Below are 24,713 nucleotides of genomic sequence, written 5' to 3'. Positions count from 1 at the left end.
CCTAGCCTCCCCTCCCACCCCTTCATGCTTTTAACTGCCTAAGGATTTTAAAACAAATCTTGTGTAGTTTATTACGATGTAAGGACAGGTAATTTTTAGTACAAAATTATCATTAAACATCGACAGAAATAAACGTACATATAGGTAAATCACAATTTGTTTTAAGAATATATGACGGTTTGCAGTACATCAATTACCGACAGTAAGTAGCTATAATTACATTCTTTACATAATATTCAAATAAATCATAGTTGCTCGGTAACAATAGATGTGTGGCTATACGGATGATTAAAGTATAATATGAATACTTAGTATGAAATAAATTGTATAAGTCCATAAAAATGGTTTAATTTTCATACTACACATCATTATAACTTACAATATTCAACCTGTTAATAAATAAAATATATGATTTCATTTTCATACTACACATAATTCGTTATAGCTTGCAATATCCAACCTGAGAATAAATAAGATTATTTTATTTTTATAATACACATAATAAACTTACAGTACCCTACTAGTTAATAAATATAAAAAAAGTCATTTTGATACTATACATAATTATAACTTATACTATCCATTCTGTTAATAAAATAATAATAATATCCAACAAGTTAAATAAATGTTTCCATTTTCATAATATTATACATAATTTATTATAACATACTATCCAGCCTGTTAAATAAATAAATAATTTAATTTTCATACTATAGGCCTACATTATCGCTGTGCATGACAGACACGATGTTCGGCTCATTTTGTCGAGTATGGCGAAGTTCGATATTTGCCAATGTTCGCTTTGCAGGAGGAGACCTACTATGTTTATTCACCAATATTATGAAAATATTTCTCTTACTCTCCTATCCTTTCATGCTTTAAACTAGCGTCATGCATTACAGGCGTTAAATTCTGTTCAAGTGTGTCGAGTATCGGTATGGCAAAGTTCGATATTCGCCGATGTTCGCTCTGCAGGAGAAGGTCTGTCGTGTTTGTTCCTCCTTGTTATAAAAAAAAAATATTCTCTGTCATCCACTCCCACTCGCTCATGTTTTAACCATTTAAAGATTTTTTAGTAGGCTATTTTACGACGCTTTATCAACATCTCAGTTTTTTACGTCTGAATGAGATGAAGGTTATAATGCCGGTGAAATGAGTCGGAATCCAGCACCGAAAGTTACCCAGCATTTGCTCGTATTGGGTTGAGGGAAACCCCCGGAAAAAAACCTCAACCAGGTAATTTGCCCTGACCGGGAATCGAACCCGGGCCACCTGGTTTCGCGACCAGACGCGCTGGCCGTTACTCCACAGATATGGACTTTAAAGATGTTAGCACACATCTTGCGATTAGTTTGTCACATAAAATAAGAGGAAGTTCTTAAAATCTTGGTTACCGCTCTCATGTTCTAACATTGCAGGACACCATTTTAAACCGCTTAAGAATTTGAGCACATATCTTGCGATTAGTTTGTCATATTAAATAAGACGAAGTCTGTAAAATCTTGGTTACCGCTCTCATGTTCTAACATTGGAGAACACATTTTAAACCGCTTAATGATTTGAGCACATATCTTGCCATTAGTTTGTCATATTAAATAAGACGAAGTTTGTAAAAGCTTGGTTACCCCACTTAAGAATTTGAGCACATATCTTGCGATTAGTTTTTATATGAAATAAGACGAAGTTTGTAAAAGCTTGGTTTCCGCTCTCAAGTTCTAACATTGCAGGACGCTATTTTAAACCGCTTAATGATTTGAGCACTTGTCTTGCGATTAGTTTTCATATGAAATAAGACGAAGTTTGTAAAAGCTTGGTTTCCGCTCTCAAGTTCTAACATTGCAGGACGCTATTTTAAACCGCTTAAGGATTTGAGCGCGTATCTTGCGATTAGTTTTCATATGAAATAGGACGAATTTTGTAATGTTTTGGTTTCTCCCTCATGTTTGAACATTACACAATACTAGTCGGTACTTTGAACATATGCGTTTTTTAAATATATTTTGTTTGATTTATTTATACGTATATTTTTTGTGAATGTTTAGTCATATTAATAATAACAAAAATACCTATATTCATTATTATGCGTAACTTCGCAAGATATGTGTCTGGCATCCTTATGCAGCTAAAGTATAAAGGCGCAGGGAGATGAGGAACTAAGGAGAAAGACACCGAACGTATGTAAGGAAGGGGAAAGATTGAACAAACGCAAAGGGAGCTTCGGTTCTACAGAGACTCGGCAAACATGAGCCGAACATAAGGCCTCTGACCGGTTTTCAACAGTCTCGGTTATTTTAGTTTAAATACTTCATTTCCACGTACTGCTGGATGTCTAAGGAGTCGGGCGAAGTTCGTAGTATCTTGATATCCCACTCATGTTCGAACATTGCACGACATTAACTGTAACACCCTACAACAGAGACAGGCTTACACTTACCAGATACATTTTCAGTTTTTAACTCCATTCACAAACAAATAAATAGATAAAGAAGTAAATGAATAAATAGAAATATAAATAGATAATTAAATTTAAACGATAATAATGTTTTGGGGTAAAATCGAAAAATGTACTTTCTCATTACAGAAAGTATTGTGATGCTGCAAAAAGTCTATTTCCAGATTTTCGCACAATACACGCTTTCAGCGTTCATAATACCGAAAAACTGGTTTTGGATATACCATTTTGTCTGTCTGTCTGTCTAGTGATTTTCCTCAACTATTGCTCGAATTTTATTCATATTCAGTATCTAAGAATCAATTTATCTGGGAAATAGTTTTTCAATTTGTACTAAAATTAACATATCGTTATTTGAAATCAAAGACAAACAATTGTGCTGATCGTCACGTGATTCTTATTACATAAAATAAACTGACAATTGACTAAGAAACGAAATATATAACATGATATTTGGTAGGCAACATGATTAATAATGCGTAGTGCCGTAGTACGATGAATATTAGAAATATAAATCACAATGTTAGACCCTAAGGGTGCTATTCATAGACATTTCGCAGCACGCGCTACGAGCGTACTAAGCTGGCCCCTGCTATCCACTGGTTACTTGTACAGAATTCAAATCATATCCTATCGTTAACACTGGTTTATGAATACGAAAAACGCTGATCATCCACCGGAAGCCCGCGCTAAAAATATCTATGAATACGGCCCCACATGTCTCTGTAGCGTACAATCTTAGCGTTGTTAAAACTCTGAATTGTTGAATTATCTCATTATATATTTTTTTACCTGATTTTTTTATTTTACTGCAAATTTTCATTATTGTAAAACATTATCTACTATAAAATTTCAGTTTATTGTAAACAAATTTTATGTAAGACATTTTTATTGTCACACCTTAAATGTTACTGTTTAACATTCTTTGTCTTTGACAACGTCACCAAGTTGAGAAAGATTAGATATTATTATTATTATTATTATTATTATTATTATTATTATTATTATTATTATTATTATTATTATTATAGGTGTGAGAGGGAATTATTTCGATTAGTAGGAAATTCCAATCTTTCAGTCATTTCTTCACTAACTACCATACGATTTCTTTGGAGGACAGACGAAATCTTTCCTCGCATTTCCTATCCCGTATTCTTAAAAAGGATCCTCTCTTTCCATAATAACACCAATTTGACATTAGACTCTGTTTAAATAATCAAGATAGAATCTACATCATTTCATCTTCTATATCTATTCCATCAAGGACATCAAATCGCGTCGCCACCCTGATAAATTCTACATAATCACTCCATCACGAGCAGTAAAGTTTTACCTCGGTAAACTACCACCAGAGCGTCTACCCGCTCTGCTACCACGTTTAACTTTTATCGTGAATGATGCACCGAACACTGAAGTTGAACAGGGTGAAAATGCGAACTTTACTGCTGTAAAGTTTTGATCAAGAATGGTGCACTCGGCAGTCAATGCAAAATATAGTCTACAGTGTTGCACCGGCCATCTATCCATTGCTACAAAATTCTTATATCAATGTCTATACAATAGTGGTATCATATATATTCTCATTCTCTGAACAATTGATCTGCAGTGCGAAATTAAAACTGAGTCACTGAAAATATCCCAACAAGTATTATATGTTAAAAGATTAGTTTGACTTAGAATAAAAACTTCAAGCAATAGGAGGTACAAACACAAAAAATAATGTGTGATTTTTAAATGCGTTTACTGGTTTAGTAAAATTATACGTCTACAGAAAAACGCATTTCATTCTGCATACATTTCTGGTAATCACTCTTAGATACATTGTGACATGATGTACGATATTGAAGATGGATAATCTCTGATAATCCTGGCATTGTAGTAACGGTGTTGCATGCTTGAATGACGCACGTCCTTCTCGTGTCAGCCTATATATGATGGCAAAAACTGAATTAGGAGTTCATTTTCTCAGATTCCAGCAAGATGTGTTGTGTTTATCGTGGTGTGAGACATCTACTACTTCTCTTCTGTTTAATCTCTGTTAAGGTTAGTTGTGGTTAGAATAGAAAACTCAAACAAATAAAATGACAGAGGATTCGACGAATCCCTATAATTGCGTGGAACGTTTAAGTAGTTGGTGGTTGTGTGATCTCAAATATTGTTGAGAATTAACTTAGCATAATCATAAAACAAAGAACTTTCACTTTTATTGAATATCGTAACCAGTGCAAGAATATAAATGCAGCATTCACTGCTCAAGCTGCTCTGAAATGTAATACATACTGTATATAGGCTACGATTATATTCAAACTTTAATTATTTTTTCAATAATAATTATGTTATGTTGCGGAATCGATGTGTAGAAAGGCCTAGGCCCTAGAACAGCGGTGACCAAAACTGGTATCGTGATTACATCGTGTACTCAAAGACATTCATACTGGTAAGGGGAGTTTCCTGTACATTGCTCTCTGTCTCCCTCACGTACTGAAGGTAAGCAGTGTCGGTACCATGTCGCTCTACAAAGCCTCTGTCTATACGAGCAGGAACAGAAGGTTTCGTACAGAATGGGAATTTTCGATTACATTCAGATTTAATACAGGAGATATGACATAACCAAATTATAATTTGTATTATTTGTCGTAAACCTACCTATTTAAATAGTACAACTTGATTGCACGTATATTACCTAATACACATACTTAGAATTATTGTAATTACTTTTTAATTTCTTTTTAAATGCTGAAATAATCATTCAGTGCATAATATGACGCTGAATTATTTTTATCTGGGAAGTAAAGGTATGCATCATTTGTAGTCCACAGTAATTTCTTTTGCCATTATTTTATTTTTTCCTAGATAAAAATAACATATATATAATGTAAATTTAATTATTTTTATTATAAATGGGAACTTTAAGCACGGTTGCAAAAAACTGGTAAACTTGTTTTTTTTTGTCATTAAATAGTGTAGATTTTCGCACAGTTCATCTGCGGAGATTTGCGATTTATGTCTACGTAAATCATGTTTTGTTGTGACGCGGAGAGAATTATTTGAAATATTGCAGAGAAATGGAGCAATATAGTATTTTCGTGCAAAATTTCGATACATTTTGAAAGAATATGTTAGTATGCATTTTCATTTTGTTCGGATCATCGAAAGAACCTTAAAGTTTGTGAGAAATACCAAGCGCATCTTAAACAAATATCCCTGGTTAGCTTCGTGAAGAATTGAAAATCAAATTAGGACATATATATGTATATATATGTAGTATATATATATATATATTTATTTAATTAAACTGGTAGAAATAAGGCCTTCAGGCCTTCTCTTTCCCTCTCCCAGGGATTATAACTACAATATTAAGAATATAATTACAATTAAAATTGCAATTAATATTAAATTTACAATAAAAATCAAAGACCTAAAGGATTAACTGATTAATAAAGACTAGACAGTTTATTATAGAAGTTAAGAACAAAGAAAGATTTTTTTACTTAAGTAAAAATTAAACCTAGAATAATAAAATTATTTAGTGATGAAATTACCGGAAATTTAGGGAAGTTTATGAGACTGATAGCGAAGAATCTAATTCTAGTCGAAGTCGTTCTCAAATATTGTTCGAAGAGTATAGTGATAAAACTACTAATCCTTTTAGTTTTATCACTAAAATCTTCGAACAATATTTGGAGGCGACTTCGACTAGAATTAAATTCTTTGCTATCAGGATTAGTTGAATCTCATGTCACTAGTTGAACTTGCATTTGCATTCTTGCATCAGTAAAGAAGAACGCTACGTACAGCGATAGTAAAATAGGCAACTGAAACAATATTTAAGAGTGCCACTAAAATAAAAACAGAAGCGTACAGGACATCTTCCGAAAACAAAAATCATTTCACACTTGAATAAACTCTGGCAATTAGTACGTACTGTATCTTTGCAACAGATAAACGGTAAGGAGATAAACACAAGGTATTGGTGCGTGGAACTGCTGTACTTAGATATTTCATTCTTCCAATTGGGCAGATGGCAGACAACGCCCAAGAAGCTCGAAATGAAGATTATAAATTTTATAGGGAGCATTGAACCAGGAAATTGTCAAGAACAAAGACAAATGATTATGATTATTTGCTACATTTGCTTATAATTTCGTCACATTCTCTAGTTTCTGGCAAGAGATCCAGTCCGAAGAAAAAAAGTGAATCGTTTGTTCCACGTGAAGTGTTGGAGCTTTTTATGTATCCTGATGTGTCATACTGTCAACTATCAGGTTACTGTGGAGTGTCAGACAGCGAATAAATTAATATACGATAAGTAAATATTAATATTTGTGATGCATGTAGGCTATATAATGTATCTTGGACCCAACCAATGCAGCGACTTGAAGGTCACGTTATATGATCTATCGTAACACATTGTACGCCTATAGGCCTACTGGGACCGTACATGGAACTAATACTTAACTCAAATGTGCCCAGAATTCAAAACGAGAAATAAGGTTAGAAAAAATAACATATTCAAATATATAAAATATTATTGCTTACCTGTTTGATGTATAGCTTGGAAAATTGAGGGTTATGAGAAGAAGACATAGCCTAATCTTATTATACTGTATCTTCAGCTTAAAATGTAAAGTTACATAACTAATTCGAAGTAATATATAACACATATCGACAAAGAAATATCAGATTTTAATAAAATCTCAAATAAAGTAAAATACCGTAATACTTTCAGTTAACACAGGAAAGTTGTTTTATATAACAAATTCATCAAATCATTAGTGAAACAAGTGTTCAAAGTGTGTAATCAAGATGTATATTCAGGGCTCCTACAGAATATAGACATGGACAAATTATTAGACTAAATTAATTAGATATATTATTTTTAATGTACCGAAGTACATATGATATTTCCATGCAGATATTCTGCGTCATCATTACTCTTTCATCGTAAATTAATTAGGCCTACATGTGCAACAACGCTGTATTTATCGGCAGAAATAATGAACAAAAATATATTTTGCACAGAAATAATGAACAGAAAATTGAGTCTGGAGGTTACTAATATTTTGTGAAACTTCTCTTATTCCTTATTAACACGTTGATTTTGTCATGGATGCTGGAAACCAAAGTTTGACACTTTCTTTGAATATCAGCATCATTTAGCCTGATATTAGACAGTGCTCCAATGAGTCCATGTTTTGTCCACCTTTTTTTATTCACTTTCTTCTTCAGTATAGATAATAGATTTTCAATTTCGTTCATGTCCGGTCTTCTTGCAGGCCTTGGGATAACAGACTGTTGATGATTATCTTCTGCAGTATATAATTAAAACACTAGTAATACCAACACAGCCAGATAAAATACAGACACAAAATTCAAGGGATTAGGTTTATTCTGTTCAGCATGGGAATTATACTTACAACATATAAATGCATGTAAGATATTGCTTAAATCCAATAATTCCTTCCTACATGCTACAAGGTAATTATCCCAAGAAATTACATCCAGTCTCACAACACTCAATATCACCGAATCAGCAAATATTTTGGACAAGTACGACACTGTAGATACGCGAAAGGTACGGCAAGTATTAAGAGAAAAAGCGTTTGAGAACTGGAGCCAGAAAAAACATAAAGGCAAAGGCGCGCTCTCATACCAACAATATACCCCGGCCAATAAGTGGATCCGGAATCACAAGGGTCTTTCCTGTAGTCAGTGGAGGGAAGCAATCAAGATGAATGCGAACGTGTCAGCTGTGCGTAGTGTACCTGGCAGGTCTTCGGGAAGTAACCTCTGTCGACGTTGTCACAGGGAGGTTGAAACCCTTGCCCATGTCCTGGGGGCTTGTCCACACGGTGAACTTCTACGAAATACGCGGCATCATATAGTAAGATCTATAATAGCAACTGCCTTAAGGAACAAAGGTTATTCAGTATATGAAGAAGTACACGGCATGATATAAACTTAATTCTGGTAATATTCATTATATTCAACAGTAAGCACAGCGTACCGGAACAGTTTTTATCTTAGCAGTATAACAGTGTAACTACGTAACACCAAATACATACACAATCTGCACTTGGCAGGGTAGAGTCTCCCACTCGAAGCTATGCGACATGCTTTCTCTCCATCTAATTTCACTCATCTAAATACGATTTTTCCGGTCGAGTAAACAGGAAATCTCTAATGTTGTTTTCAGAATCCAAATAATTTAATTGTCGCCCTACAGTCACACACCCACCACAAACAACCCTAAGCCATAAATTCAACCTCTAATAAAAACTCTCTATTCGGGAAAAGTTTTCCGCTGCCAATCTTCAGAAAAGATGCTCCATCACTTACCTTTGTCGGATCGTCTTCAAACTTCACACGATTTTTATTTATACTTTATGTAATAACTTTAAGAGGTGTCCCAAAGAAAATTCTAAAGTTCAAAATTAAAGACCACCCTAGTGTTGATGTTTACCAACTAACAATGTCATTTGCTGTAATGAAGAAGGACTTTCAACAGTTTCAACATAAATTCTATTAAAACTTGAATGCGGTTTTCTTTTTCTGAGTGAGCACAAACAATAAATTTTACAAGTCGGCGCCTATGTATTCAAGACTTACTATTTTCATTACCAAACAATCCATTTTGGAAGAGCGTTCATTTCATACTGTGAAGGTGCAAAACTTACTGTAGCATGGCGTTTATCTCTATTAGGATTTAATATACCATTGAGTCGGATTTGTTTTAATTTTTTGGACTTCGACCATACATTTCCTTGAAACATAGGTGTTACTTTGTATGAAATTCTTTCCAGTAAAATGAAGAAATTGGAAGTTATCTTTTACATAAGCCTACATTGTATTCCACTTATCAATGGCCTATTGCTAAATAAATCCTTAATCCGCATATTGTAACTCATAAGCTCAAAACAACCTTGATGTCAGACAGATCGTCATAGTAAGTTGGAATTCAATATTTGCATCACATCCTATGAAAAACAAAGGAATTAATGTGTGCTGTCAGATGCTAAAGCAATTAGTTACTTTATCTTAGAGATAATAACAAATTTCAAATTTCAGAATATTTGTCACTTACAATTTCAGATCGTAAAGATTACGCGTCACAGCAATGAGATAAGCTAAAGGAACAAACATTAACTTAATTGTAATGGTATGAAAATCAGTGGCGGATTAATCACATGGCCTAGGACCGCGGGAGTGTTGCGAAACGTGGCTGTAGATTTGATTTTTCAACTACTTTGTAGCTGTATGCGCGGAAGAACGAGAAATTCCCGCAAGTTCGGCACACCGCACAGTGTGCAATTTTCCCAATCTAGGTGGACAAAAATAAAATTTCCACTTGTTTAATTAGGCATAGGTGAATATGAATTCTTGTTCTTTAAAATTTGGAGAATGTTGTGAGAAATAGCTTTTACTGTTATATCAGCTGCAAGCTGTATTTAGAAGGGTTTGAACAATGAGTTCTTCACTTCTCGCTCCTGGTCAGCCGTAGACAGAAAGGCTTACTATATGGGTGGAAAAGAGCCAATTTGTTAGTGATTTATTGTGTTATGAGATGGAATCTGATATGGTACGTTCTTACTAATGTAACTTCAATTGCAAGTTTGTAAAGTATTATTCTTCTTACAGAAGGGTTTAAACATTACAATTGAAAAAAATATTATTTTAAAGTTCTCCAAATATAATATGAGTTTTAGTATATCCGGTCACGTCCAGTTACAACAATTCTTTTACCATTTAATACAGCATCATTTAGAGTGTTGAATCCTTGATTTAAAGTTTGCGCGTTCTTGCGCATTTATCAGTAATTAATTTTTTTTCAGTGGTGGAGCATACGGTAACTGTTCCATATTTGGCTTAACAGCAGAAAAGAATCATAGAATAAGGAAGTTTTTAATCACTTGTGAGTGTTTTAGGCCCTATCATGGACACATTTTTATCTAACCTTAAAAAACGCACAGTGAATCAGGACGCAAATCACTAGCTGGACAAAATTAATAATTTCTCTGCATTCCAACGGATTGTTATGAAACTTTGTACATGCCTTATAGGTGACACACATGTTTTGTGTACAAACTCTGATTACGTTTACACAAGAAAAATTACCTCTTTATAGCAGGTGCATTTAAACAAAATTAATAACTTTTCTTCTATCTAACAGATTTTTATGAAACTTTATATAGGTAGAAGTTACAGGTGGAATATTTTATTTTTTGTCTAGAAAGTCTGATCATGTTTCATAATAGAAACTACCCCTTTATAGTGGTGCATTTAGACAAAATTAATAACCTCTCCTATATAATATATTTTTATGAAACTTTGTACAACAATTAGGCCTACAGGTAGTATACAGATGTAATCAGAATTTGTGCATAAAAATATATGCTACCTGTAACTCCTGTACAAAGTTTAATAAAAATCTGTTATGTAGGAGAGAAGTTAATTTTGCGTAAATGCACTTCTTGTAAAGGGGTACTTCCTCTTATGGAATCGTAAATATAGTTTGTACACAAAAATATATTCTACCTGTAACTTCCGTACACTGTGTCATAAAAATCTGTTAGATAGGAGAGAAGTTATTATTTTAGTCTAAAACCATTCCCTATAAAGGGGTAGCTCCACGTACACAAATGTATTCAGAGTTTGTATACAAAAATATGTGCTATTTATAAGGTCTGTACAAAGTTTCATAACAATCCATTGGAATGCAGAGATGTTATTAATTTTGTCCAGCTAGATTTGCGTTATTGCACACTGTGCACTGTCTGATGAATTTTTATGAGAATTTTCCTAGCGGTAGGCTATCCAATATTACCCAAACCGTTAAACCTTGTTATTTCTTTCTGTGCTTTTTATTTGTAATACTTTCATTATCCCGAAACTTTAGCACTAATTTACGAATGGTTTCACGAGGTGGAACCTTCATTTGAGGAAATCTTCCTGCAAATAATCTTCGAACTTGACGAGCGGGCTCTGTACGTATAAAGGCCATTCGTTAGCTCGTGAAAACAAATGCATGCATGCGCCGTAGCTTGAGACTCGTTCTCACGATGGGAGTGATTTCGCGACATTGCTGTTATAAGAGTAAATGTCGCAGTAGTGTCACCGTGGATACAGTTTCTGATGCTACCATCACAGTGTCGTAACAGTGATGTCGTGTAGTCGTATACTCAAAAGTTCTGATACGTGACACTGTGATTCCGTGACACTAAATTTCATCGTGAGAACAGCTCTGCGACACTCTATCGTGACAGAAGTCAACTCGACCACGTGTTGTATTGTGTGTGAATTTCGATTTGTTAGTTTTTTGGTTACGGTAGCGTTTGATATTGTAATGTTCCTGGAATACTATCACTAGTGATAGGCAAAATATGAAATGTCATATTCTAAATCAGCTGTTCTCAACCTTTTTAATGGCGTATCACTATTTTTAACTTAGGAAATTTCCTGTACCACTAACCAAATTTATTATGGGAAAATGTCTAATTAAAAAAAAAAGTTACTCTTTGAATTTATTCAATGGAGTGTTCCATAAAATATACAGAAAACAGTTATATATGTTTATATTTTATGACAATTTATATTTTAAACTTGGAAGTACCATCCAGTGAGATCCGCTGTTCTAAACCATTCCTGCTAGCGCACAGTCTAGCGGGACAAAAATAATTTTGATCACTATCGAAGATGTAAGTAAAAATGTTTCAGTATTAATATACATAAACGTATCGCCCTATCATGATCCAATCTTTAAACAAGCGCAATATAAAATAATACTGTGTGGCAGAGTCTCAAAGTTTAGATGCTGATTTCGAGTCTGGCGTCAGACTGTTGTCTATTGTCATTGTGAGATTAGTTAATGGCTGTAAGGAAGTGTGAACAAGAGGAAGTTTCCACTCTACTGAATTTTAAAGAAGAAGGTATGTGTAACTTTTTGGTATAATAATTATTATAGGCCTACATATACTTAGCACTATATGTCTGTGATATTAACTATTATTCGTTAGGGGAAAAATTCGTAAAAGTTTACGTTCAGCGCATTTCGAGGTATAATCCAACAACTTAACTTAAGTTTGTAACCGATAATAATATTCATTTTATTAGATAATCGAATGATGTTATCGATACAAGTCTGCTGATGCACCTATTGTATCTTAGATGGCTATATGTTGCCAACGAGACTTGTTTACTACAGTCATTTGTAATTTGAACATTTGTTATAAGTTTCTGAATTGATTAAAGTTGCAACACTTGCTACCAAGCTGACAATATCTAAAAGATGTTTCATTATGTTTTTTCATTAATAACTAAAAAACTAAGGATTTTTGGACATACGCTTATATAAACTTTTTTCCTTGTTTTTGTGTGAGGAGCATGCCCCCAAGGTTTGTCAAAATATTTCTGAAACACCCTGTAGAAATTTATTTACTTATCTTACAAAAATGGTTAAGGTGTCATTTTAAAGGTCAATACATCAAGTTTCTACCAAGCAGTTATTTGGTTCGATATGACTACCGTTTGTGATATGGCTGACATCCAAGCTAAAATCAAATTCTTGACACACACGAGTCAATAGATCACTCCTGCGGCATTAATTCGATTTCTCAGCTCAGCGAGTAGGGCAGGTAAAGAGGAACAAGCACTCGATCTTTGACTAACCCCCACAGGAAAAAATAGAAGGCAGTCAGATCTGCTGAGCGAGATGACCATGCAGTTAGCCCTGCACGACTAATCCAACGACTTGGGAAACGCCGATCAAGTAGCTCACGAACCTCGAAGCGGTAATGAGGTGATGCCTCATCTTGCTGGTGGTGAATGCATTCATCTTCGTACTCTTCGTCAGTCTGCGGAATGAGGAAATTTTCGAACATATCTTGATACACAATACCGTCTATGGTAAGGCACTAAATGAATCAAACTTGATGTATTGTCCTTTAAAATGACACTGAACTGATTCTGTAAGATATGTGGATAAATTTCTATAAGCTTCTAAAGTTGTAAAATCCTTTTTGAAACAAGCTGTATTCAGTAAGGAACTGTCATGTGTGCTATAAATCGCGCGACTTTTTGTGTATTATTGTAATATTGGAAATATTGAGCAAGACACTAGCAAAATACCGAAAAAAATACATTGAATTAGGTTAAAGAACATAAAATAAAGAAAAGGGATCCCACCAGAACTCAAACCCGAGTCTTTACACAAGCTGTCTCCTATTGTAACTATTCAGCTACTTAATCACGTGCTGTAACATTAGTTGTTTTGGTCATTCTAAATATATGGCGTTCCTTACCATCAAGTCTTTTGTCATATTCGGACATTCATTTCCGACAAAACTGGAATAATTCAGTTAAATTATATAAAAAAAAAACTTTCGCACATACTGCATCCCGATCCTTACATCTTTCACTTTATTGCCTTACTTAGCAAATGAACACATTGTATGGTCGCAGTTGTCGAGCACAGGCGCCTTTGACGCTGGGCATGCCCGGTGCTTAATTCTTAGACTTAGAAGAAACATTGTAGTCTATTTTCCATCATGGTATATAGACTAGCGTCATGCATTACAGGCGCTATGTTCGCTTCAAGTTTGTCGAATTGCTTCACAGCTAGAACATGGAACAAGTCAAAAAACTTAATGTTACTATAAAGCATTAATTTATAGTCACAGTCTAGTTGAAATATATACAGGAGAGTTTACAATGTAGTCTACTATAGTATATAATACAACACAAAGTTTTAGTATCAATTTCATGAAATGTTGTTGAATAGCATGAATTCACCTACAGAATAAACCGTGTGAGAAATTAGGTACCGGTACTTCTTTAATTTGGCCCTAAATAATCTTATGTGTTGAATTTCATTTTTTATATCCATAGAGAGGATATTAAAAATTTTTACTTCCATATAACGCACTCCTTTTTGATAGCACTATCGATTTGCTGATGGAGTATGAAGTCATTTTTGACGCGTATTTATGCTATGAACTGTTGAATTAGTTACAAAGTTTCACGATTACATACGAGGAAGATTATTCATGAAAAAATATACTGACAAGCCATGGACATTAGGATATTTGTAGTTTTTTTTTAAATAGTCCTACACGATTCCCTAGATTTGGCACCTACTATTATTCTAATTACTCTTTTTTGTAGTAGGAATATATCATACTGTTACTATCTGTGGAATTCCCCCAGAATTTTATTCCAAAACTCATTACCGAGTGGAAGTATGCAAAGTATATTGTTTTTAAGGTATTGATATTTACTATCTTTTGCATAGATGTAATAGCAAAACATGCTGAATTTAGTTTGGGGGTAATTTCTTTAATATGATTTTTCCAATTTAACACATTATCTGTTTTTAAGATCTTTCACCCCGCGAAAGACTATTATGCTTCAAACTGTACGTCAGTCACAATATTACTAAACATCACTCCGACACAGTCTTTTTAGAATAATGATCATGAATGTTGAAGCAGACAGTAACTTTGGAATGATTGAGGAAAACAGGAATAATCCCAAGAAAAAATATTAGGAGCATTAGTTCTTGTCACCACAAGTAACAATCCGCCATCACTGGGGTTCGAACCGGGGAAAGAAATAGTCATAAATCAGTAGGCGACTAGAAGATTCTCAGCACTATAGTCCCGTCGCTCTAATTTCCGGCAGCCAATCGCGTTGCAGGTCGGCTACATTTAAACGTGTGCGTCTTGTGATTAGCTTATGAAGACGTTATTCATTTCTTAAGGCTCGATAAATACTTAATATAATCGCCCGCCATTTTGGCTCTTTCGTTGGCGTTTGCAGAAAGCACACGAAGACGTTATTTGCAGCTCAATTATTTTCTGAATTACAGTGCGTTTGATTTATTATCATAGGAGCTACGACATGATAAGGTTTAACGGTGTGGCAAATAGATTCCTCGTATGATAGCTCGGCAACGAAAGAACAAAGATGGCGAACGATACTACCTACCTAGACTTTATAGAGCCTTCACTTCCTAAGACGTAAGCACAGAGAAGGAGTCACGCCGGGAATAACAGCGTCGCGACTATAGGTCAGATGAATTGTTTTATTGATGTAACATTCACGAAGATTAAGTAGACATCCCAAAGTTTTGTATATAATATTGTAATTATTACTTTTATTGACTGGGTTAGTCCCCTTTAAATTTTAATTGTAGAAAGAAGGATATGTGACGAAGTTTTTTCTTAATGTCTTCATTATCTGCACACGAAATGTTCAGTGATGCCCTTGACTGTCAGGGCTATAGCAGCCCGTTAGTGTTCTACTTTCATATAATATACAGTGTATATTATACACTATATTATACAGAGTGGAAGCGAAATAACCCTGCAGATTTTCAGAGCGAATAGCTCATGTTGTACATAACAAAAAAGTGTAATAGTACTATATTAGTGGAAAGTCCATAGTTTTCTGAGAAAAAATGTTTTTGCCAAATGTTTAACATCCTCTTATTCGGTAATTATTGCGAATAGGCTCGTGATTTTTTACCATATCGATAGAAAATCCAATAAAGAATCATTTATTCCCCTGGCATATTTCAATAGTGTGGATAGTTTTCGGGTAAATTTAATTTGGAAACCACTAATTTGAAAAGACTGACCGATGCGACCAACTTGCAACATTGTAGCCAGAGAGAGAGGTGGGAGGTAATTTGCTAAGGCGGACAGACCTGAATTCGTTGACCTCTTACATCTGTATTACGAGAAGAAAGCAGTGTGTTAGCGGCGATGTTGCCAGATGCTGAAACTTCAAACTGGATTTTCTAATTAACCTTGCATTTAATCACAAAACGCAATATACTGCAAGTTTTCTGTTCATTTAAGTGTACCCTATCGTCCCCTTCAATCTGCAAGATTACTTCAGTTTTACCATGTATAGGCTATATGTCCTTTCTATTCTTTACTTCTAGTGCAATAGTGCCCTTAAATTATAAACTTAGCCCATCTCATAGTTGTGCTCACTCTAAGGAAATTTTCTAAAATGGACTTTTTCAGAATTCTGAGTCTACTGTATGGGGCGGGGACAATTACGATACCACTGTATAAAATTGAAATCTGTCTGCCACTTTCACATACATTTCTGCTAATAATGAAGTTCTCGTTTGTTATTATGACAATGAAAATACTGATATAGATTTAACTTCTGTAACTTGGAATTTATTACTGTTTCAGAGATATGGAATCATTGCTGCTGAAGAAAATAATCGTAAGTGATATAAATAAGATTATATTTTTTGTTACCATAATATGTAAGGAATACGTAGAAATAATAAACTAATAATTTAAATACATTAATTTACTAATTACACAAATTGCACTTAGCTTGAAAAATGCGAAAACCATAGTTACTTACTCCATTTTAACTCAATTCAATAGAACTTCGCAATTTAGTTTACAGTTTCTCACCGAAAGTATCAGGGTTCGAGTCTCGGCACATCCATTGAGTTGCAGTGAACAAAGCAAAATAGTATTCCCTAGTCAATCTTATAATAGATGTTTAATAGCGATGACAAGAAATAAATAAATAAATAAATAAATAAATAAATAAATAAATAAATAAATAAATAAATAAATAAATAAATAAATAAATAAATAAATAAATAAGTAAATAAATAAATAAGTAAATAAGTAAATAAATAAATAAATTCGAATTAAGACAAAGGCTGGTTAGAAAAGTTATTCATGAATACTGTATGTCCATAGTACGAGGTACTTAGTAAAAGAAAAAAATTAATTTGTCCTTTTCGCTAGTGGACAGCATTACTTTACATATATTTGAGGAATCAAAATTAAAAGTACATTAATAATAATAATAATAATAATAATAATAATAATAATAATAATAATAATAATAAGCCACAGGCGTAGCTCAATCGGCAGAGGTGGGTTCGATTCCCGCTTGGGCTGATTACCTGGTTGGGTTTTACTCCGAGGGTTTCCCCAATAGTAAGACGAATGTCAGGTAATCTATGGCGAATCCTCGACCTCATCTCGCCAAATACCATCTCGCAATCACCAATTCCATCAAATGACGTTAAATAACCTGGTAGTTGATACAGCGTCGTTAAGTAACCTATTAAAAATTATAATGATAGTATTATTTACAATTTTATAGATAGAATTATTTTACAGTATGGTAACAGTAAACAATAACAAACAAAATATAATAACGATGTGGAAATAAAATAATTATTAGGCCTATAGGTGTTTTAATGATTACGGTAGAGAAGCGGCTCTTCTAACATATGGACAAGGTTGCAAGACATCCTGAATTTCCCAGGATTGTTCTGGATTTCAATGGTGTGGCCTGTGTCCTGGATTGAGTTATATTTGTCCCGGAATGTAAAAAAATTGGAAAAATATAATTTTTTGCTCACTTCTATAAAATTATTTTAAAATTCCTTATTCATTTTTTCCAGACCCTATCCAACCTATGTTCAATGCCATCGTTAACGCCTCCTGGCGCATCCTATCGGGTAGTATTGAAATAAAAACGATGATACTATAGTATGTATTATGTATTATACAGTATCTTCATTCTTTACAGACTCTCTTTGGAAGTTTATTATTATGGGATTTAAACACTGTATCATGTATTTTCCTGTATAAATAAGGCTGTAATATGACATTATTTTACCAGACTTAATCATTAATTGAAAAAAAATCGTAATATAGTAAGAACGTAACAAAATTAAAAGTTTAGGTCTGTTTAATTAGTTGAAATTAATAAAAGGAATAAAATCAATTGTATTGCAATTTTAATTAAAATATGTAGTCACGTTAAGGTACGTAGTGTCATCGCCTGATCTGTATTCATGACGAGAGAATCTGACAAACCTGCATATGGACGCTAAGCCTCTGGTTCTCTTTTTTTATCTTAGTCGTTGTTTAAATTCACGGTAATAAGTGATGACAGCAAGAGATATAACATCCAAACAATAATAATGTATGATTTCCATTGAAAGCGAAAAAAGAAGACGCAGGTAAAATATGGAATTTCTGTCTTTTCCGTTAAATCACAGTTAAATTACCGTACAAAACAATTCTAACCCAAGTTATATGCATATAATCTAGAACTTACAGTCTTGGTATAATAACTTTGATTTTACTTTACTCACTTATAGCCAATAAAAATATATATGTATGTATTTTAGCATTAATTTTGTTCATGTTTCGATGATCTTGTCAATTCTTAACTTTTGATACTACAGAGTGATCTCTACGGCACTCGGCGGCAAGCGGGCCGGCGTCAGCGTTTGTCATTCCCGGTGAACGGGGTCCGCTACAGTCGTTAGTAGGCTATTAAAATTACAGTATTCATATTATTTACTAACCTTGACTACATAAGGTGTTGAAAATGATGACCCTCTGCTGCAACACATTCCTGACATCTCCGAAGGAAATGGACATTTACACAAACCCTACAAGTTCGTCTTCTATAATTCTTCCAATTTCTCATACAATACTGACTTTTAACTCACGGATTGTGTGTGGATTGTCTTTTATATACTTTATTTTTTAGATTTCCCAATAAATAAAAATTGCAGACTGACAAATCGGGGGACCTAGAGGGTCATAATCCTCTACTAATAATTATGTCCTCGAATATTTCGCTTATCAAATTCACTGTTTTGGCTGCTGTTTGGGCAGTTGCTGAATCCTGCTGCAAATAAGCACTCTGACACTCGATATCGGTTAACTATTCAAAAAATGGGTTGAGTATTTATTTTCTATATCTTGCACCATTGATTTTATCATCAAAAAATATAGGGCCTACAACCCTATGTGCAGTTATAGCGCACCATACGCCAACTTTATCACATGTAAAGAAGTTTCATGAATGAGATGAGGATTTCCTCTACTCCAATGTCTATTATTTTGCGTTGTAACATAGCATGTAAGTGAAACCATGCTTCATCTGTGAAAATAATTACTGTAAAATCCACAACGCCATCGGCAGTCCACACCTGTGGAGTAACGGTCAGCGCGTCTGGCCGCGAAACCAGGTGGCCCGGGTTCGAGTCGGGGCAAGTTACCTGGTTGAGGTTTTTTCCGGGGTTTTCCCTCAACCCAAAGCGAACAAATGCTGGGTAACTTTCGGTGTTGGACCCCGGACTCATTTCACCGTCATTATCACCTTCATTTCATTCAGACGCTAAATAACCTAGATGTTGATACAGCGTAGCAAAATAACCCAATAAAGTAAAGTAAAGTCATCGGCAACACTTTGTTAAACCCAGTTACAGAAATTCACATTACCTCTAGGCTGTAATTCATGAACTATTATCATTCTGTAGGGCTTAAATTTAAGAATTTTAGTGGCTCTAAATGCTGCGGTTTTTGAAACACCCGTTTCTTGTGAGACGGTGGAGAGATTTTCGAAGAAAATGTTCTAACCTTTCTCCTATCTCATCGAGTTTTTCCTCAGTGTCAGTAAGTACACACGTTTATTCAGAACTGACCCCCATTTCTTTAAGTTTCTTTACGAAGTTTAATATAGTCGTCCTATGTGGAACGGGAACACCAGGAAATTGCGTTGCAAAACGTCGTCGCATTGTTCCACAATTCTTCGTTATCAAGTAACACTCGGCAAGATAAATCCTTTGTTGTAATGTAAACTTTTGTGGTGCCATATTAAGCCACAATATTCAACTAATATGTACGTACATCAATACAAACGTCAACAGAGTTCATAGGCAACTGAACAGCACCTATCAGTTACAATGTGACCATGTGCTATGTCCTTGAAGGAAGGGACACAGAGAGAAAGACTATAGTAGACCCCGTTCACCGGGAATGACAAGCGCTGATGCCTGACTCGCTTGCCACCGAGTGCAGTAGAGAATGTCATAGACTGCTCTGTATTAAGAGTTCTTTTGTATATAAAATATATAATGAATAAACTTTAAACCAAAAATAGTATGAAGAGAGTTTTCCACGTGTTTTACAAACAATTCTTTCAATGTATACGAGTAAAAATAAACTGTATTTGATTTATGTGGGAACTTAACGGTAAAAAGGCTATATTAAAGATACTTATTACAACATAAACTAATTAACTTTTACATATTTAAGAGGGAATTAATGAGCTAATCAATATTTTATGAAAATATAATGTAGTGCTTAACTATTATACTATGTAGGCCTATGTGTGCACAATTAAGTTATTACAGTACATTTTCAATTTATAATTTGAGTACAGATTTTATTATAATAGCCTACTTGTCATGGTGTTGAAGAGACTTAATTCGTGCAAAAACCTTACAAAGTCTTCATTGAGACACCCTGAAGTTCAAGTGTTTACCATTTATTGTAACTGAAGGAAATAATGTTTGCAGCATATTATGTTTCAACAATATTTATTTTTCTAATTTAAATCTGAGATTAGCATTAATTCGATCTCTGTTGTGTTCTAGACCCATGCTATAGAAAATGTCTGGAAGGAGAAACAAGAATCTGTGAATATAAATTCGTTGTTGAGGAGTACGCGACAATGAGACCCAATAATTGTAAGTCCTGTACGACTGAAGTGGGTAAATTGGGCAATGTAACAGGGTGCAAAGAGCAGGGTTGTATCCCTGGTGGAGGCAGAATTCGCATAGTGTCCGCAGTCAATCAGCAGATTCCTGGACCGAAAATCGAGGTATTGTATTGTATTGTATTGTATTGTATTTATTAACATTCCATGGTATTCGTGCATTGCTTCACAGCTAGAATATGGAACAAGTCAAAAAACTTAATACCACTATAAAGTCTTAATTTATAGTCACAGTCTAGTTGAAATATATACAGAAGAGGTTTACAATGTAGTCTACAACAGCGGTGACCAAAACTCGAGCTGCAATGAATACATGCGACAGACAACCTATGAAGTAAGGTGATGGAGGAAAGGTACTTGGCATGAAAATTACAACCAGTGGTGGTTCCTGTATTAACATCTTGATCAATCCCACGGATAAAAATCTCAAGCTTTGCTGTATCAGTAATGTCACTGCTCTCATCTTGAATGTAATCAGAAATTTTCTAAATTCTTCTCTCGATACTTGGTCAAGAAATTCGTAGTTTTTCAAAATTAAAAACTTCTTATGAACAATTTATTTAAGCTATTTTAATCATTACTCTTTTGAGAAATTCTGTTCTATTAAAAGGCTTTAGGTAGCCGACTTCTTTACATTCATTTATCTCATCTTTCTCTTCCTGGTTATGATTTAAGACATGTCAATTCCTAGCATTTAACAGTTCGTTGGCACATAATATTGAATCAGTTATTCTACAATATTATTATTAAATGAATAATAAATAGTTACCCTCCTCTAAAGATTATGAAGTTTAAAATTGAAATAAAACCTAATAATATTTATCCTTCTAGGGAGAAGATCTAAAAATATCAATAGTCATGCAGGTACAATTATAGGAACGCATACTTAGTGATCAGTAATAATAATAATAATAATAATAATAATAATAATAATAATAATAATAATAATAATAATAATAATAATAATAATAATGATAGGGACCGATGGCGGGCTTATGTGAGGGAGACAATGAACCTCCGGGTTCCTTAAAAGCCATAAGTAAGTAGGGAAGTAGTAATAATAATAATAATAATAATAATAATAATAATAATAATAATAATAATCATGATGATAATAATAATACATTATTCAGCGTGGAAATTAATGTTTCTATATATTCCTAATTGAACAGTTGAGCAAAGTAAACATATTACATTTTGTCCGACAGAACAACAAAAAGGTTCTCCTTCTCATTCTTTACGAAACCAACTCTTACTGCTTGTAGAGACAGATTTTGTAGAGCGACATGATACTGCCACTGCTTGCCTTCAATACGTGAATGAAAAAAACAACAATGTACAGGAAATTCCTCGTACCTGTTTGAATGCCTGTGATTGCACGATGTAATCACGACACCCGCTTTGGTCACCGCTGGTTTACAAGTACAACACGAAGTTTTAGTATCAATTTCATGAAGCGTTGTTGAATGTCATGAATTCACCTACAGAATAGATGTGAGAAATTAGGTACTTCTTTAATTTGGCCCTAAATAACCTTGTGTATTGAGTTTAATTTTTTATATCCATAGGGAGGCTATTAAAAATTTGTACTGTTATATAACGCACTCCTTTTTGATAGCACGATAGATTTGGTGATTGAGTATGAAAGTCATTTTTGACACGTATTTATGCTACGAACTATAGAATTAGTTACAACATTTTCACGATTACATACAAAGGCGCCTAAAGGGGGTAACCAGTGGTAGCAATTGCTACCACCGAGATTTTTATTTTTCTCTACGTGCTCGATACATGTTTTCTCAATTCTGAGCTCCAAACTACATCAGCATGCCTCTCTTATCCGCCGCTTTAGCTAATTCGAGTTAGACAACGTGATTTTGTAAACAATGCTCTTTATAAAGTCCTATCTGAAAAGTCGGAGGTAGCCTAGTTAGGTCGGGGAACCGAGGAGTCCACATGCGATTCTAACCACTTCAGAGCCACTGGCCAGGAAAGATCTCATCCAGGTAGTCTAACACACTGTGTGCATATTGGAGCGGTGCTCCATCTTGTTGAAAAACCACCACTAATCGAGGATACCACCCTGCTGCAACAGTGAACCTGGGAAAGTTCAGTTCACGACTCAGCCTTTGACTTCTGCTGATGCTATCCCTTACAATGTCTGTGTTGTGGGACTTGATTTTGATACTTCCTCTGGAAGACCCTCTAGAGCAGTGGTCGTCAGCACTCGCTGAAATAGGTAAAGGGTAAGCGGAGCGACGTGTTGTGCCCCGTCGTGCAGCAGGAAGAGATAGAGAGAATACTCACCAGCAGCTACGAATGCACCATAGTACAGTGTCTTCTCCGCGGGTAAGAGACGCTAGCCCGAGGGTGCAATGTGCTGAGGACCGCAGCTCTAGAGCTCAGCATAGTTTCTTCCACCTAAACGGCATTCCATCACTATGATTCGTTTATCAGTGGTTAACATTTGGATGTGTCCTTACTAATTCTACAACAGAAATTAACCATAGTTATGCTTTCCGTGAAATGTACAGTGACTTTATGGGCACCATATCATGGATGATTTATCAATCAAAATGTCAACTTCTTCCCTTATTTTCCATAAATAATCCCTTCATAAAACTTCACAAGCCACTGATTTTAAAAATTTGTTAGTCTCATAGAGCCTAATGAGTGGACATTAAAATACTATGGTATTCTGTTTTTGGAGATATCAGTGATAAATTCTGCATTATTTTATACCACTATGCTCTCAATGCCATTGCATTTCTAGATTTGAGGCTAATGTCTAAGAATACTTACAAGTCGGAGAAACGATAATTGACATTAGCGAAGTATGAATTTCTATAGGAGCGTTCGTGTTGAAGCAGCCTTGAGAAATACGACAAAAATTAAGAGCAATGATTATGAATAAATTCATTTTCGTCGCATGATTATCGATTAATATTCATCACAATCGATTATGATGTAATCTGTTATCAGTATTTGATTGAAATCTCCTTTAGGCATATTTGAATAGTGCAAACTTCGATATTGGTTCTGTGGATTCCCAAAAGTTAATTAGTCCCGTTTTTGTGATGGAACTTTTATAGGACCAAAGAAATAAAGCCCATCATAACAGATTTACAGGGTTCACACAAATGATCTTTCGAGTTTCGAACACTTGTAGCTTATGTTTAATGAAACTCGAATGTATAAAATTGGTACCGTTTGAAAGAAGAAGTCCCAAAGTGTTAGTTCCTTACCTCACAGATGTTCAATGTGAGCTCCTCTGGTTATTTGACACACATCAAGTCTGTATTCAAATTTCTCTTAGGTAATGTTACAGCATAGAATGATCTATTGATGCAGTGGTTCCTGTTATGTGTAATCGTATATTAAACATGGCCTGTGATAAGGGTGGCACATAGACTCTGTCTTTAATATACCCCACATGAAAAAATCAATGGGGTGAGATATAGGGAACGTGGAGGCCAACGACGAACTTTACAATCATTATGACCAGCACGACCGATCCACCTGTTTACTGTTCGAATGACATATAGCGCAGAACACGTTCATCTTAGGCGAGTCACGCCTATGCTTCACGTAGGGACGCGGATTTTCCGATTCCGAGATTCTGACGTTATGTCTGTTCACTTTCCTCGAAAAATGGAATGCGGCTTCGTTAGAAAACACTAATAATCCGACA

At 34.5% G+C, this 24,713-nt stretch overlaps 1 protein-coding gene across 1 annotated transcript in view; it reads left to right on the top strand.

The window, feature by feature from the left end:
- The first annotated feature begins 4,345 nt into the window (after positions 1-4,345).
- The window catches only part of LOC138701558 (uncharacterized), a 67,513-nt gene continuing 47,145 nt past the window's right edge, over positions 4,346-24,713 (top strand). Inside the window, exons 1-3 of the mRNA XM_069828574.1 lie at positions 4,346-4,495; positions 16,657-16,690; positions 20,901-21,127. Coding sequence (XP_069684675.1) covers positions 4,433-4,495; positions 16,657-16,690; positions 20,901-21,127 — 324 coding nt within the window. The 5' untranslated portion in view covers positions 4,346-4,432. The remainder of the gene's footprint in view (positions 4,496-16,656; positions 16,691-20,900; positions 21,128-24,713) is intronic.

This window comes from Periplaneta americana, chromosome 6, assembly GCF_040183065.1.
Source record: "Periplaneta americana isolate PAMFEO1 chromosome 6, P.americana_PAMFEO1_priV1, whole genome shotgun sequence".
NCBI lineage: Eukaryota > Metazoa > Arthropoda > Insecta > Blattodea > Blattidae > Periplaneta > Periplaneta americana.
Note: the sequence above shows the minus strand (reverse complement) of the source record. Positions and strands in the feature narration are given on the sequence as shown.